Source organism: Mesoplodon mirus, assembly GCF_964341445.2.
Source record: "Mesoplodon mirus genome assembly, chromosome: 11".
Lineage (NCBI taxonomy): Eukaryota > Metazoa > Chordata > Mammalia > Artiodactyla > Ziphiidae > Mesoplodon > Mesoplodon mirus.
In genome coordinates, this window is record NC_138987.1 from 91691560 (window position 1) to 91708943 (window position 17384).

General features: G+C 43.8%; 1 protein-coding gene and 1 pseudogene across 2 annotated transcripts in view; both read left to right on the forward strand.

Moving 5' to 3' along the window:
- The first annotated feature begins 3346 nt into the window (after positions 1-3346).
- PLBD1 (phospholipase B domain containing 1) overlaps positions 3347-17384 on the forward strand; it is a 58518-nt gene continuing 44480 nt past the window's right edge. The window contains exon 1 of the mRNA XM_082635098.1: positions 3347-3857. Within this exon, the coding sequence (XP_082491224.1) occupies positions 3758-3857 (100 nt within the window). The 5' untranslated portion in view covers positions 3347-3757. The remainder of the gene's footprint in view (positions 3858-17384) is intronic.
- Positions 15362-17207, forward strand: LOC309812098 (hyaluronan synthase 2-like; annotated as a pseudogene). The gene is made up of 2 exons: positions 15362-16317; positions 16478-17207. The product of its transcript is annotated as a hyaluronan synthase 2-like (transcript).

A 17384-nucleotide genomic window follows, 5' to 3' on the forward strand; every position in this document is an offset into this window, starting at 1 on the left:
AAATGTTTAGAAATATTCAAAAGCTTGGCTTGGACACTTAAAAGACACAGTTGAAATAAAAGGCCATAAAGTATATTCAAGAACAATAAATTGGAATAAGGACGTATAATAAGGTATTTAGTAGATAATAAATGTTTGTAAGGTAATAATTTATAAGGATGTATAATAACTCTTATCCAAGCAACTAAAAAGTTTGAAGAGTGGTTAAGAGAAATACACAGTAGTTTGATACAAGGACCAGCACCATCCTTCCTCTAGCGGTTGAGTTGCCTATTTGATGGATGGGGTAGGATGTGGAAACATTTGGTAATAGAAACTCCAGTGAGGTCTAGAGTTACCAGAGCAGAGGAGGTTATGTGTAAACTTTCCAGAACGTAGCTCATGAACTTGCAAGGAGTTATGTCTCCTACGTGACATCTGAGTTGTAGGCAAGCAATGACCGAAGGTGGCATCTGGGGAGGCTGACTGACACACACCAAGTCGGAGTATCTTTGACTCCCTACTCCACACACTGCCCCACAGGGCTCAGAGGGGTCTGATAATGAGCCAGAGGACCCAGCAGAATCCAAGTCTGGTTGGAGAGGTTGCCAAGAGTACCAAAAACAGCTGGCTGACTTCCAAAAAAATGTGTGTTTTATTTCCGTACTGAGAGGTGACATCCCAGCTGGAGGCTGCATTTCCCAGCCCCTTTAGCATCTAGGTATGGCAGTATGTCTAGTCATTGCCAGTGGAATGAAGCAGAGAACTTTCCCATATTCTTTCCCCTTCTCTGGCTGGAAGAAAACATTCCAAGACCCCGAGTGATTGTTCCTGCATACAGTTTGACCACCACAATGAATTCACAAGGGGTACCTAGGATATACTAAATATTCACAGGAAATAATATTATCATTAGGACATACCACAGTGAACTAAAGGGGGCACTTGAGATATTATAAATCTTTGAGGAAAACATAGTACCATCTGGGACACCGAGTAAATTACTACTTCTAAATTGTTTGGCCCTAACTAATCAATAAAAGAAACTGTTAGATATTTCTTTGGGCCTGCAGCCCCAAGAATGTATTATTGAGACGCTCGGGGCACTATATGAGCAAGGAAACATTAGAACATCTGCCTTAGAGAATGGTGGAACCGCAGGTGAAAGGACACTGGATTCTTACATTTCTACATGAAAGAAAGCCAGCAACTAAGCAACTCCCACATTGGTCTGGAATATGAGTCAGAAATACATTTTGGTTGCATTACTCCATTCAACTTTGGGAGTTTATTTGTCATTACCTAACTAATACACAGAGCACATAGGAATCCAGACCTGAGGCCAAGAGCCTCAGATGTCAACAGTGGATTCCTGCCACTGCTGTACCACAAGGAGGACGGAAGAGATGAACTTCATCTCACTGGAGGCCACCAAGCCAAGAAGATGACTCACAGAATAGATGCCCAGTCAATACATAAGCCCCTGAAATGACGATCAACCTCAGGAAAGGGGGAAAGAATAAGGAGGAGGTGACGTTTGCTTAGAATTTAGCCCAAATGAGACTGAGTAACCTTAAGTTTGGTATTCTCAAATTTCTACCATCGATGGATAAGTGTTTGAATGCTAAGTTAATCATACCTTTTGGACAAAAACCAAATTTACATGATGTACATTTTATTCTGGAACTGTAAAATTTTGAATCCACCACATATATGTTACAGCAAGGGAAGAAACATAGACACAGGCCACTGTCTCTGTTTCTACAACTGGTCCCCCAGCTCTAGTTATTCATGACTTCTCTTTTCTTGTTCCCTTTGCTTTGGGCCAGCATCCCAGCTGGTTGGCGTTCTTTGCCCATCGGAGTGAGGGGCCTGAGTCACTGGTGGGGCGGCCTAGGCGAGGTCACAGCACGTTAGTTAACCTTTTCAGGAGGACGTGGTGGTACAAGGGACTCCCCTGAGCTCCTTCTACTGCCCCCTCCTGCTGAGTAGCAGTGCTATATTCATTCAATTGTCGGGCTCAGTCACTCTGACCAGCACTATAATCCTATTCTTGCCCGTTTCTTTCACAGGAGCCCAATAAAGGCCAGGCAGAAATTTAAAATTCGAATTCAGTGAAACAGTTATCGTGTCTCTTGGTGGAAACATATCTCTTCCCTTGCTCACTGAAGCTTCAAAACCAATAGGGTCCAGATTCATGAAAAATTGGTAATAGGAATTGGGTAATGAGTGGTAAGTAGCCCAAACCACACGTGTCTATCTACTACCAAAGTGATAAAAACATTGCAGTCAACATCTTCTTTGGTTCCCCTCCCCTCAGCTTTGCTGAGTTTAGCTACTCATCTCCCTCCTGGATATGTAAACTGACAATTTAAAGAAGGCAAGATTTATCATCCTCGAATTCAGTGATTCTCAACTGAGGGCAATTTTGCTCCCTAGGGGAATGTGTGGCAATGTCTGAAGATGTTTCTGATAGTCACAACTTAGAGGGAGGTTCCAGTGGGTAAAGACCAGAGGATGCATAGAACCACACCCACAACAAAGAATTGCATGGCCCAAAAAGTCACGGCACTGAGGCTGATAAACCCTGATCCACTTAATTTGTTTACATGTATAACTTGCTTCCTGCACTAGAATGCAAGCTCTGTGAGGGCAGGGACTTTGTCTTGTTTACTGTTCTGTGCCTGGAACGTGGAAGTCAGCAAATATTTGATGACTAAATAATAGATGAATGAGTGTCTCTCATGCATCAGGCATCTTACACATGATCGCATCCAAACACTTGCTTCTTGGATTGGAAGGGTTATAAAGTGAAGGAGGGTGGTGGAGGGTAGCATGACTGAAATATTTGGGGTGGCACAACTTCCTTTAAAAATTTTTTTTATTATCTATTTTATACATATTAGTGTGTATATGTCAATCCCAATCTCCCAGTTCATCCCACCACCACCACCCCGCTTTCCCCCCTTGGTGTCCATATGTTTATTCTCTACAACTGTGTCTACTTCACAATGTCACCTAGGGCACCCTCTGCCAACTTCACAATGCTACCCAAGGCATAGTTTTGCCTACTTCACAATGTCACTTTCAACTGATCCTGCATAGAAATGGGGACTTCACAGGGGGTTTGGGGATATATCTGGTTTCAGACCCGTCTGAATCACTCGCCAGTGGTGGATCCAGCCAATGAAGAGAAAAGCAAACGATCCAAAGTCTTGAGCAACAGCCAATGGATTTAGGTTAAGCAGCCTGAGATGGAAGGGCACTAATCCTGGAGTTAGAAGGACCAGTGAAGACCTCTCCAGAATGGCGAAGAATCGGAGCTGCGTGTAGGCAGGGGTATGCATTTCTCCACGGCCAGGGGGTCTCCTCCCAGCTGCTGCAGACGAGTGGCCGGCCCTAGAGGCTAGCCGTGTGGACATGAACTGATTTGTTCCAGCCCTGGGCCGCCAAACCGCCCGACGAGTGAGGAGAAAGCAGCGCGTAGCCTCGGCAGGTCCCAGAAGTTTAGGAGGGGAACTGTCCCAGCCCTGCCCACAGGGCGCTAGAGGGTCAGAAAGGACCCGCCCTTCCCCGACTGGGGCCCAACAGGGAGAAGGTTGTCCTCAAGGCCACGTGAGCCTTCCTCGCCTCTAAAAGCCCCAAACAGGCCGGGCTCATGAGAGAGGAAAGTTAAGGACGCCCCAACCTCTGCATCGCTGCGCCCCGGTACCGGCCGCAGAACCACTCTGCCAACAGCCGCCTGGTCCAGCCGAGCGGAGATCGCGGCCGCCGAGCGATGTCCCGCCGCAGCCCGGACGGGAGCCTCGGGCTGCTCTCGCCGCCGGCCCTGCTGCTGCTGCTGCTTCTGGCCGCCGTGGTGCCGCCGGGCCTGGCAGGTGAGCAGCGCGTCCCGCGGGCAGCCCGGTCGGGGGGCGCCGGGAGGGGCCCTGGACGCCCGCGCGCTCCCCGCTGCGCCCGCGCCGCTCGGTGAGCTCCAGAGTCCGGTCAAGTTTACTTCCCGCGGGTGTGTCCGTCTGGCTTCTGGGTGGACGCCAAGGAACGCGCTTCTGCCGGGGTTGCTCCAGCCCGGCTGGAGCTCGGGTATGGCCCCAGACGAGGGCATAGGGTGTGTGCTTCTGCGAACTTTAGAAGCGCTGGCCAGAATTCTTGGCAGACAAATAGGTTCGCTCCTGCACGACTCTTGGCTTTGCTAAGCCTTGGCTGGTCCTAAAAGCGTCAGCCAAAGGACATCTGAATATATTTATTCGCACCATAGAGAGGTATGATCCCGGAATGCCACTTTCTTTTTTTTTTTTTTTTTGCCTTAATTGACAATGACTGGTTTAAAATGATGAGAAGTGCAGCCTGGTATTGTCAGTTTGATATGTGCCAGGCAGCGTGCGGAAGGATTTGTGTTCTTTCATATAATGCTCACTACAATCCTAAATAGGCTTATTATCCCCATAATACAGATGAGAAAGTTTGAGACTGAGAGGTTTCAGTAATTTGCATAAAGATACACAGCCAATGAAGGCAGAGCTGAAATGCAAAAGGCCATTTACTTGACTACTCCCCTCTTAGTAAAACAGGTTTTAAAACGATTTGATTCCTACAGGTATTGACACTGACCCTTTGCCTAAAAAAAAAAAAAAAAAAAAAAAAAAGTTTGGGCTTTGTCACTTTCACTCCCAATGAGTAAAACCAAGATTACGTAAGAAAAAACCTGAAAGACTTGAAAAGTAATATTAAGAGAGGATTCATTTCATTTTATTTCCTAATCCCTTTTCTGTGCTGACCTTGTGCAAGACTAGGGTGGGGTTCGGGAGAGCAACCCCTTCCTAAAAGCACCTACTGGTTCTTGTTCCTCCACCTTCCATCAACAAGTGTGTGAAGTCACCAGATTTCAAGGCCTTTGCTTTCGCAACTTGCCCACTTACCATTCTTAAATCTTTCCAGTCTTTGAAGCTGCCTGGGCTTCTGAGCTCAGAAGTGACCCATCCCAGGCTCCTGACCCATGATTTGCCTGCACATTCTGGAAGTGGTGAAGTCCCCGTGCCACCCCTTAGCACATTGAGACTGCTCATTAGGACACACCTGGGACAGGCTAGGGAGCGCCCTGGAAATGGAAATGGCTTCTGTGTCTGGAGTGCTGGCGGAATCTTCTCTCCCTTTTCTGTTCTTCTTTTGGATTATTGGAATTGTTTTTTTGTTTGTTTGTTTTTGTTTTTGTTTGTTTTTGTTTTTGTGCAGTACGCGGGCCTGTCACTGTTGTGGCCTCTCCCGTTGCGGAGCACAGGCTCCGGACGCGCAGGCTCAGCGGCCATGGCTCACGGGCCCAGCCACTCCGCGGCACGTGGGATCCTCCCAGACCGGGGCAGGAACCCGTGTCCCCTGCATCAGCAGGCGGAATCCCAACCACTGCGCCACCAGGGAAGCCCTTGGGATTGTTTTAAATGTTTCTGTAGATGTGAGGGGGCAGCCCGAGGAGTGAGGTGGAGACATTGTTTTTCTGAAGATGGGGCACTGTTTATTTATTTATTTATTTATTTATTTATTTTTTCTTTTTGCGGTATGCGGGCCTCTCACTGTTGTGGCCTCTCCCGTTGCGGAGCACAGGCTCCGGATGCGCAGGCCCAGCGGCCATGGCTCACGGGCCCAGCCGCTCCGCGGCATATGGGACCCTCCCAGACCGGGGCACGAACCCGTGTCCCCTGCATCGGCAGGCGGACTCTCAACCACTGCGCCACCAGGGAGGCCCTGGGGCACTGTTTATTCAAGAAAATACCAGCCGACAAGAAACAGCTTCTTAAACTGAGTTCCCCAAATAAGAAGCTGAAGCCATGCCAGGTGGAGGGAGTCAAGGCAAAGAGTGAGGGCACTTCTGCTGCAACTGATCCTGATGGCATTGTGCCCAGCAATCCAGAAAGACGTCTTATCATGGCATTGAGGAATGACTGGTGATGCCCACCCCGACTGTCTCAAAAGATGCGGTCTCTGTTTCCTTTGTTCCACCCATATGAACCTGTTTTCTAGTGCAGCTTTTGGGGTCTTTGTCTTACCCTCAACTGCTGGACTGCCAACAACTTTTGGGCAGAAAATGGGGCCTTTGCTACCCCTTGCTTTCCATGTTCTCTCTGAAATGCCCAGCTCAGTACTCAGCATTTAACGAGTGCCCGATAAACACTAAAGGGATTGTATTTTCAACCCCCTGGGATGAATTTTATATCTGCTAACACACACCTCTTTATCCAAAACCAACTTCTTTAATTTTTGAAAGTTACGTTGTAGTTTCATTATTCTAGAACTCGGCAAACAACTACCAATTCATCCTAGCCATATATTTCAAACTATTAGACTTCAGACATATAATCGCATTGCCTTTATATTTCCAGACTTTCAAGCCCCACATGTGTTTTTAGGATGTCTTGTATAATTTTTCTTTTCTTTTCTTTTTTTTTTTTTGCCACATAGCTTGCAGCTCCTACCAGGGATTGAACTTGAGCCCTTGGCAGTGAAAGCTTGGAGTTCTAACCACTGGACCACCAGGGAATTACCAGTTTTCCTAAGTCGTATGTATAGCGCAGTCAGGTTGTCACCAGGGAAAGAGATGGGTTGGTTGCCAAGAGACTCGTAAGGTGGCATGTGCCTTGGTAAAACTGGTTCCAGATCTGGCCCTGGGACTTGCAGGGCTAGACTCCAGGAATTCATTCTTTCCAGTTCTCCAGAGCTGATCAGATACAAGGAAGCTGATTTGTCCTGATAAACACACGTCTGTTCATCAGAATACTAATTGTTGTTCATTTTTATCAGACTGGTTATTTGTGTAGCCTGCTCCAGGCACATCCTCACTGCAATCAAACTACACAGGATAAAAGAAGATCAGGGATTCTTAGGCTGGGGACCTGATTCATCTGCATCTCACTAGGACTGGACACTTCAGTTAGCCCATGGGTCCCCCTTACCAGACACTGCTTGCCCAAAAACCTGGTCACCAACTCCTTTTCCACTCTCCCATGACTCACCAGTGCCACATGAGACTAACAGATTGCTTCTCTAAAGAGGCTAATCCCTTTATGTGGCTGTCGAGGAGTTTAGAGTCCTGGGAGTTGTTCAGTCTCCTTAACTGATATAGCAGACCTATGGCTGAGGCCAATCTCGATTGATCCTTTATCTCTGAGAACTTTCTTATTTCCAGATTCCCTGAGGAAGTTGCTCCATATGTTCACTCTTTCTATGGCAGGTCTTCATTCTTGGAAGTCAAGTATTAGAGAGAGATGATGGAATTCCAAGACAGAAGCTGTAGAGCCAGACTGCCTATGTTTGAATCCTGGCTCCAATACTTACTAACCACATGACCTTCGGTCAATTATCTAACCTCTCCATGCCTCAACTTCCTCATCTGTAAAATGGGTATTATAATAATATCTATATCATAAGTTTGTTGTGAGGAACAGTGCCTGGCACATAGTAGGGGCTATATAATTGACCAGCCATTGGAGTTGCTTTTCTCTGAAAAGGCATCGTGGATCTCTTGATAAGGCAAAAGGATTGCAAAAGGATTGTTATGAAAACAGAATTTTTTCTTAATCATGGCCTAACATTTCAGGGAGTTGGGGTCCATACCAGCACATTAAGCAGCTGTTTCAGAAAACACTTTCCTGGGTTATAACTGTCTGAAATCATCTTGATTATTTTTGCCACAGTGCAATTTTTATTAACCATGGCTGCTTTAGAATTTCCCAACACTTTTCTGTCTTTCTGAGACTCACTAAGTCTTCTGACAGCTCATCCCCATTGTCTTAGTGTTTTAGACCCAAAAGAAGACAGCGCTCTGTGTGAACTCAAACACTTTCTTGTGCTCTTTCTATACTAGTTTTTTTTTTAATGTGGTATCTTTTTTTTTGAACTTTTTATTTTACATTGGAATATAGCTGATTAACAATGTTGTGATAGTTTCAGATGCACAGCAAAGTGACTCAGCCATACACGTATCCACTCTCCCCCTAACTACCCACCCCCCAATCCGGGCTGCCACATAACATTGAGCAGAGTTCCCTGTGCTATATGGTAGGTCCTGGCTGGTTACTGGTTTTAAATATAGCTGTGTGTATATGTCAATCCCAAACACCCTCACTATCCCTTCCCTCTACCCTTACCCCCTGATAACCATAACTTCATTCTCTAAGTCTGTGAGTTTGTTTCTGCTCTGTAAATAAATTCAGTTGTATCATTTCTTTTTACATTCCGCATATAAGCGATATCATACAATATTTCTCTTTCTCTGTGTGACTTACTTCACTCAGTAAGACAATCTCTAGGTCCATCCATGTTGCTGCAAATGGCATTATTTCATTCTTTTTAATGGCTGAGTAATATTCCATTGTATGTATGTACCACATCTTCTTTATCCATTCCTCTGTTGATGGACATTTAGGTTGCTTCCATATCTTGGCTATTGTAAACAGTGCTGCAATGAACATTGGAGTGCGTGTATACTTTCGAATGTTCTTCTCTGGATATATGCCCAGGAGTGGGATTGCAGGGTCATATGGTAGCTTTATTTTTAGTTTTTTAAGAAACCTCCATAGCGGCTGTACCAATTTACATTCCCACCAACAGTGCAGGAGGGTTCCCTTCTCTCCACACCCTCTCCAGCATTTATTGTTTGTGGACTTTTTGATAATAGGCATTTTGACTGGTGTGAGGTGATATCTCACTGTAGTTTTGATTTGCATTTCTCTAAAAATTCGCGATGTTGAACATCTTTTCATGTGCCTCTTGGCCATCTGTATGTCTTCTTTGGAGAAATGTCTATTTAGGTCTTCTGCCCATTTTTTGATTGGGTTGTTTGTTTTGATGATATTAAGCCACATGAGCTGTTTGTATATTTTGGAGACTAATCCCTTGTCGGTCACGTCATTTGCAAATATTTTCGCCCATTCTGTAGGTTGTATTTTCACAGTGTTTATGGTTTTCTTTGCTGTGCAAAAGCTTTTGAGTTTAATTAGGTCTCATTTGTTTATTCTTGTTTTTATTCCCATTACTCTGGGAGATGGATCGAAAAAGCTATTGCTGCAATTTATGTCACAGAGTGTTCTGCCTATGTTTTCCTCGAGGAGTTTTATAGTGTTTGGTCTCACATTTAGGTCTTTAATCCATTTTTTTTTTTTTTTTTGCGGTACGCGGGCCTCTCACTGTTGTGGCCTCTCCCGTTGCAGAGCACAGGCTCCGGATGCGCAGGCTCAGCGGCCATGGCTCACGGGCCCAGCCGCTCCGCTGCATGTGAGATCTTCCTGGACCGGGGCACGAACCCATGTCCCCTGCATCGGCAGGCGGACTCTCAACCACTGCGCCCCCAGGGAAGCCCACCACCTTTTTTTTTTTAATAGAGAAGATTCCAGTTGCTCCTACAACTTATATTTCACAATCTTTTGATAATTTGGCTTTAAGATGTGGCTAGAAAATGTATTAATAATGTTATTATGTAGGTTTTTTTGTACTATTGTGAAACAGGAATTTACTTAATGTGGTTAAAAAATGAAACTAATAGAGGTAGTGAAATTATGAGGAAACTTGAGTCTAAAATTTGAAACTCTCTGTCTGTATTGACAACAGATATGTTATCATCTTCTTGGGGAAAATTGTGAAAGTCTCTTGATTGAGAGAGACAGTCTTGCTCTGAAATTTGTCCTTCAGTCTTGCACACACAGCTACAATTCCAACATAAGTTAGTGTCGAGTTACTCAAACCAGACCTAAGATATCAAAATTCTAATCTGCAATTAGAAATTAAGAATTAATATACTGTAGATGTGATGTGAATCTGTCTCCAGTGGTGACCCTCCAGCGAGTGTGAAAGTTGGGGATTTAGGTGGACATATAATAAAGCATTGTGTTAAGCCCAAAGGAGCCAATACAATGAGATTTAAGATGCTACCCCTCATTCTTAAGAAGTTTGTAATGAAATTTATTGGACCAAATACATATAACTAAAGAGTGATCTAGATGAGCGGTGAGCTGAGTGCTGAATCAGAATGGGGCAAAGTTGACTTTCTGTTGATAAGACTTTTGGCAAGAACTCTGAGTTAAGCCAGCAATGAAGAATAGGTACATTTTTAGGAGATGAAGGAAAGAGATCATTCCAGAGCCAAGCAAATCTCCAGCATTTTTATGTATTAGTATTTTGTTTCCTTGAAGCTCTTTTTTTTTTTTTTTTTAAACTAATCCCTTTCAACCTGCCTTGTGTATCAGGCACATTATTCATCCCACCTCACATCTTCTCACCTGCCTTTTATTCTAGTTTCTCGTATATAAGCTGAGGCACCTCACCTCAGCCAGACTGCAGGAGCCCCCTGCCTTCTACCTCAGAGCTTCTCCAAAATCATAACTGTTTAGCACTGGAGCATGTGCAAACCTGAGAGTGAAGGATTTAACACCTCATTTAACACTCCCTTTGACCTATGTAGGATGGGAGCAGTTGGATAAATGCTCCCTCTTCCATCCCTGGGATGGGATCTTCAGAGGCTTATTCTGCACACCTCCTTGGACCATCTCAAAATGCACCCTCCTGCTTTCCCTCCCTCCCTGTTTCACTCTCCTGGCCCCCTACTCCTGTTCTCTGGGAGCACTTCCCCAAAGAGTTCTCCTTTCATCAACAATCCCAGGCTCTGATTTCTGGAGGGAGTGAGAGCTAAAATACCTACTTACGGTTTTGCTGCCTAGAGGTTGATTATTCATGAATCAGTTATATTCTTAATGACTCTGATGAAGAGACAAAGCAAATCTAAAAACCAGGTATCAATTTACTGAAAGCTCTTTCGAAGAAGGAAAGGTGCAAAGCCAACGTACACAGAGGGATCCTGAATGACCATGCTCATTGAGCGTAAAAGAGAAACGCAATTCAAGAATCACAGTCAGTAAACTATTAGCTAAAACCAATCTGGTTAGATTAAGTTGCCATTTTATTGTTTTTATATTTTCCTCTGACATATTCTGCCTCTGCTTTCTCATGTTTCTTTTTTTCTCTAACTGATTGACTATATCAGGCAAAAATTGTATTGCTCAGGGTTGAAAACTACTTCCTCTTTCATAAATGAGGTGCTAGCAAACTTAGGTTCCAAATATGGGAAAGAGTGATTTAGGCCACTTATGATTATTTTACAAATTCTAAGACAGGGTTAGGAATTATTTTTCAACTGAAAACTCAGAAAATATTAGAATAAACAGGTAAATAAAAGAAATTCAATTTGGGTGTTTTGGTTTTTAGAGAGAAATAGGAAAATGATGGGACCTCTTTCATCTTTATTTACAGAAGAAAAATACTCTGTTTTTAGAAAGTAATATTCCCATTCATTCAACAAATATTTATCAAGTGCATTGATTCTAAGGATGTTGATGTTAAAAATGTTTAAATCTGGGACTTCCCTGATGGCACAGTGGTTAAGAATCCTCCTGCCAATGCAGGGGACACAGGTTTGATCCCTGGTCCGGGAAGATCCCACATGCCACGGAGCAGCTAAGCCCGTGCACCACAACTACTGAGCCTGCACTCTGGAGCCCGTGCTCCGCAACAAGAGAAGCCACCACAATAAGAAGCTTTTGCACCGCAGCGAAGAGTAGCTCCCGCTCGCCACAACTAGAGAAAGCGCGCGCACAGCAATGAAGGCCCAACGCAGCCAAAAAAAAAAAAAAAGTTTAAATCTCATTTTCATGACTCTAGAGAAAATGTCAACACGTGGCCCTTGCCCCTTGGGCATCTGAACGTCCTCTAGGCTCCTTACCCAAGCTTGAAGACACATGACTTGAGTTATTTTAGATTAACTTCTGTGAATGTTCAGATAAATTTCACTTTTGGGTCAAGAACACACACAATTAAACTAGATTCATCAAAGAAACATTACTGTGCCAGCTACAGCACTCCCAGGACAGAGGGTCATAAGCAGAAGTGGCCCCTGCCTTCACAGAGCGTGTATCGAGCTAGATTCAGATTAGAATTATGTGATAGTTTTCTACCTTTTTGCTATTACCCTTTCCACACCATTCGCCTCACAACATGGAGATTTTTTTTTTAAATAGAAAAGCATAAGGCTTAAATTATTCGAGGATTTAAGAAAATCAGAAAAAAGCATGGGACTGGGCAACCAGGAAGAGTTGATACATGGAGAAAGCATTGAGGAATGGAGGACGTCAATTAGGGGTAGCAGGAGAAACTCAGATTTTGGCTTAATTCTCAAAGCATTTCCTAAATTGGTCAGTGTGTTAGCAGTAAATTTTTCTCATTGAATTCTCTTGAGGACTGGGTAGAAGTTTTTTTTTTCCATGCATGGGGGCACATGAGTGTCAAAAAAGCACAGATTTACAGAAGTTTATTATTTGTGGTCAGAAAAGTAGGTAGTACCAGTAACAGTGAAACAGCCACCCTTTTTCATTTCCTACAAAGCTCACTGGAGGTGAGGGTGGGAGAGAATGCATGAGAAAATCTGGGGAGGGGCTGAGGCTGTGGCATTTGTGTCCCAAAATCAGTTTGGAAAACATACTTATTATATTTGGGAGGAGAAGAAAGGACATATCTATGGATGATGCCCACAATTGTCCAACTGTGGTCAACTGACTTAGTAACAATTAGACTCATTCATCACCAGAAGCCTGTTGACAAGTATTCTGTGCCTGCCTATGTTTATCAATGCCATTACTTCCATGTTACCGTTTTTAAAGAAAGCCCACCAATATGGTCATGAATTGACTTTCCCGCTCAAGATCATTCTTTAAGGGTCATAATCAGCATTAGCTGATTAGCATAGCTTGACCAAGTCCCAGTGTATCACCCTCTTAGGCCAAGGTGCCACGATGCTCTAGTATTAAGTTTCTAATTTTAGTGCTCACTTTCATAGACAATCTTTGCATCAAAAAATATAAAATACTGAGTCAGTTTTGAATGTTGAAAATAGATAACCATATATAAATATTTAATCTGAGCTTTATAGTATCTTAACCACTAAAAACTTCGTATGTCCAAAACTAAACTCCTATTCCCTCCCAGACCTGTTTCCCATCTGCTCCCTCTCTCAGTGATGATACAACAACCATCCACTGAGTCACAGCCTAGAATCTGAGTCATTCTGGCCTCCTCCCACCTCTTTGATGACCTTAATAAGTTTGTCTTTAACCTGAGCAGCTGTACAGTGGTTTCTTAGGCAGAGAAATAAATGCACTACATACCATTTCTTTTCTTCATTTCTTTTTTCTTTTCTGTCTCTTCGTAAGTCTTCCTTCCTTTCATAGATGTTTATTGAGCACCTGTTGTGGGTCAGACACCATATCAAGTGCTGAGGAAACAATCTCTGGCCTCGAGTTCATAGGCTAGAAGCAGCGGCAGACATATAAATTACATTACAATGTGATAAAACTGGAAGAAGACCTGCTTTCAAGGTACATGGAGCTTGTAGAGCAAGCCAGTCCCTACAAAGGGGGTGTTGCTTCCTGAGTCTTAAATAGCAATTTTGAGATTGCTAGGCATTTAACAAGGGAGAAAATGTCAGACATAGGAAACAGCATATGCAAAGTCAGAGGTGCTGGACCAGCTCATGACAGGTTGGAGAGCTGTGTGTGCAGTGCTTTCAAGATCACAAAGTGCATGGAGTGGTGGATGAAACTAGATAGGTAGGCAGAAACCAGGTCATGAATGTCAAAAGGGTAAGTCAAAGAATTTTAATTCTAGGAAGTAGAAGCCATTGAAGGTTTGGGGTAATTAAGTAAACAAATCAGTTTTGCATTTTAGAAAGGTCACTCTGGCAAAGTATGAAGAATGGATTAAAGGTCAGAGAGACCTGGAAAAAAAGCCTCTTCATAGTTCAGACTAGTTGTGTTACCAAAACTAGCATAGAAATGTAGAGCTAAAGAGGCACTTACTAGTGGTAGAGATATTTAGGAGGTTTTGATTAAACATGAGTTATGCAGGAGAGAGGAAACCTGGATGGACTTGGGTTTCAGGCTGAAAGATCACAGAGCTAGAAAGCAGAGGATGGAGGATGGATTGGGAGAGAATATGAATTTTGTTTTGGATATTTTTAATTTCTAGTGCTGATGGAATCATCCGGAAGGTGTTATCCGTTGTGCTGTTGGGTGTAAAGATAAAGAGGAACCCATGGGAGAAATAGGAAAAGGCAAGCAAAGGAGGAGGTGATTCAGGAGAGATTGTTCCAGAGGCCATGGGAGGAAAGAGCTTTAAGAATAAGTGGGCACCAAGGTCAAATGCTTTCAGAAATTCACGTGACATTAGGATTAAAGGATTCCATTTGTGATGCAGAGAGGGCTGCTGTGGTTGGTTTGCTTTGAGCTGCAAGATAATGGAGCACGTTAATATCCTAAAGGGGAATGAGCCACTGCAGAGAGAGAGTTTTAGGGTACAGGAGCAAGAAGATAGAGGATGGAACAAAGTTCCTAATAAAAGTGAGAGATCCACCTAAGGAAAGTGGTGGGATCCAGAGCACGGGTAGAGGGATTGAGGAGACCAAGAAGGGAGAGATGGACACAGGAGTTGTGAGGATCAGTTCACAAAATTATCAAGAATTTGAGGAATTCACGGATGATAGTTTCTATCTTTTCTGCAAAATAAGAATCTAATGTCATTTGTGAAGAAGTAAGCAAGAGACCCCCCTTAAGCTGGAGGAGGCAGAAAGGCAACAACCATGAAGAAGGAGAAGTCAAGCCATCTGGGAAGAATTACCCAGTCCTGGCTTCCAGCAGCCCATGGAACCAGGGACTTGAACCAGCCCCAGCCAAAGACTTTCTCCCAATTCTACGCTTCCTGGGTTCTGCTAAGTTTTCACCAGGGCTTTTTTTGTTTGTTTGTTTTTTATACAAAAAAGAGAAGAGGGCTTCCCTGGTGGTGCAGTGGTTGAGAGTCCGCCTGCCGATGCAGGGACACGGTTTCGTGCCCCGGTCCAGGAAGATCCCACATGCCGCGGAGCGGCTGGGCCCGTGAGCCATGGCTGCTGGGCCTGCGCGTCTGGAGCCTGTGCTCTGCAACGGGAGAGGCCACAGCAGTGAGAGGCCTGTGTACCACAAAAAAAAAAAAAAAGAGAAGAGACTTTCCGATATTAGGGGAGGGGAACTAGAGCATAAAATAAAGTTAATTTATTTTCAAAGCACAGATAACATTTTCTTTTAAGAGTTAGTAGTTGAAGTGCAATGGAAATATTAAAAAATACTAGTGATTTTTTTAAAGTGGAGGAGACCTAAATATTTAAGACTCCCCCATCCTTAAAAAAAAATTTTTTTTGGCCAGTTGTCTCAAATTCATCTGATCTCCTATTACCTCAGCTTTGGAAACTGCCCGCCACTGACACTCTGGGGCAACACAGACAGGCTGAACACAACTTTTTGACCAAGAGCTGAACAAGATGTATTGTAAGAGGTTTCTATGTATCCTGAGAATAATTGGAACCACACTTTTTGGAGTTTCTCTCCTCCTTGGAATCACAACTACTTATATTTTTGGCTACCAATTTATCCAAACAGATAATTACTATTTCTCTTTTGGACTATATGGTGCCTTTTTAGCATCACACCTCCTCATCCAAAGCCTGTTTGCCTTTTTGGAGCACCGAAAAATGAAAAAATCTCTAGAAGCCCCCACTAAGTTGAACAAAACTGTTGCTCTTTGCATTGCTGTATATCAAGAAGATCCAGACTACTTATGGAAATGTTTGCAATCTGTGAAAAGGCCAACAACCTACCCTGGAATTAAAGTTGTCATGGTCATAGATGGAAATTCAGAAGATGACCTTTACATGATGGACATCTTCAGTGCAGTCATGGGCAGGGACAAATCAGCCACTTATATCTGGAAGAACAACTTCCACATGAAGGGTCCTGGTGAGACAGATGAGTCACATACAGAAAGCTCACAACATGTCACCCAGTTGGTCTTATCCAACAAGAGTATTTGCATCATGCAAAAATGGGGTGGAAAAAGAGAAGTCATGTACACGGCTTTCAGAGCACTAGGACGAAGTGTGGATTATGTACAGGTTTGTGATTCAGACACCGTGCTTGACCCTGCCTCATCAGTGGAGACAGTAAAAGTTTTAGAAGAAGATCCCATGGTTGGAGGTGTCGGGGGAGATGTCCAGATTTTAAACAGGTATGATTCCTGGATCTCCTTCCTCAGCAGTGTGAGATACTGGATGGCTTTTAACATAGAAAGGGCCTGTCAGTCTTATTTTGGATGTGTCCACTGCATCAGTGGACCTCTGGGAATGCACAGAATCTCCTTACTGCATGAATTTGTGGAAGACTGGTACAATCAAAAATTTATGGGCAGGGGACTTCCCGGTGGTCCAGTGGGTAGGACTCTGTGCTCCCAGTGCACGGGGCCCGGGTTCTGTCTCTGGTTGGGGAACTAGATCCCACATGTATCTGCAACTAAGGATCCCACATGCCGCAACTAAAGACATGGCGCGAGCCAAAAATAAATAATAAACAAATAAATATTTTTTTAAAAAATTTATGGGCAGCCATTGTAGTTTTGGAGATGACAGGCATCTAACAAACCGAGTGCTGAGCCTGGACTATGCAACAAAATACACAGCTTGATCCAAATGCCTTACTGAAACACCTAAGGGAGATCTCAGATGGTTAAACCAGCAGACCTGTTGGAGCAAGTCCTGCGTCCGAGAGTGGCTGCACAATGCAATGTGGTTTCATAAACATCACTAGCAGATGACCTGTGAAGCAGTCATCACTGGGTTCTTCCCTTTCTTTCTCATTGCCACAGTAATCCAGCTCTTCTACAGGAGTAAAATTTGGAACATCGTCCTTTTCTTGTTAACTGGCCAGTTAGTGGGTCTCATAAAATCATCTTCTGCCACCTGCCTTAGAGGAAATATCATCATGGTCTTCATGTCTCTCTACTCAATGTTATACACGTCAAGTTTACTTCCCACCAAGATGCTTGCAGTTGCAAGGATAAGCAAAGCTGGGTGGGGCCCATCTGGAAGGATTGTTCATTTCATAGGACTCATTCCAGTATCAGTTTGGTATACAATCCTCCTGGGTGGTGTGATTTTCACCATTTATAAGGAATCTGAACAGCCATTCTCAGAATCCAAACAGACAGTTTTAACTGTGGGAACGTTGCTCTGTGCATGCTGTTGGGTCATGTTTTTGACACTGTCTGTGGTTCTCATCAAAAACTGTGGCAGGCGGACGAAGGGACAACAGTATGACATGGTGCTTGACGTGTGATCTGACATTTGATGTTTGTAGTTAAGATGCAGACACACACAAAACCTTAGTTCCTCTAGGGACTGTACAGTTGTGGCATCAGATAACGCCACCGAAGGAGACACATCACTGCTGCTGGGACCTGAACAAAGACATTTGTATGGGTTTATTGTAATTCTGCCAAAGTAAAATGATACA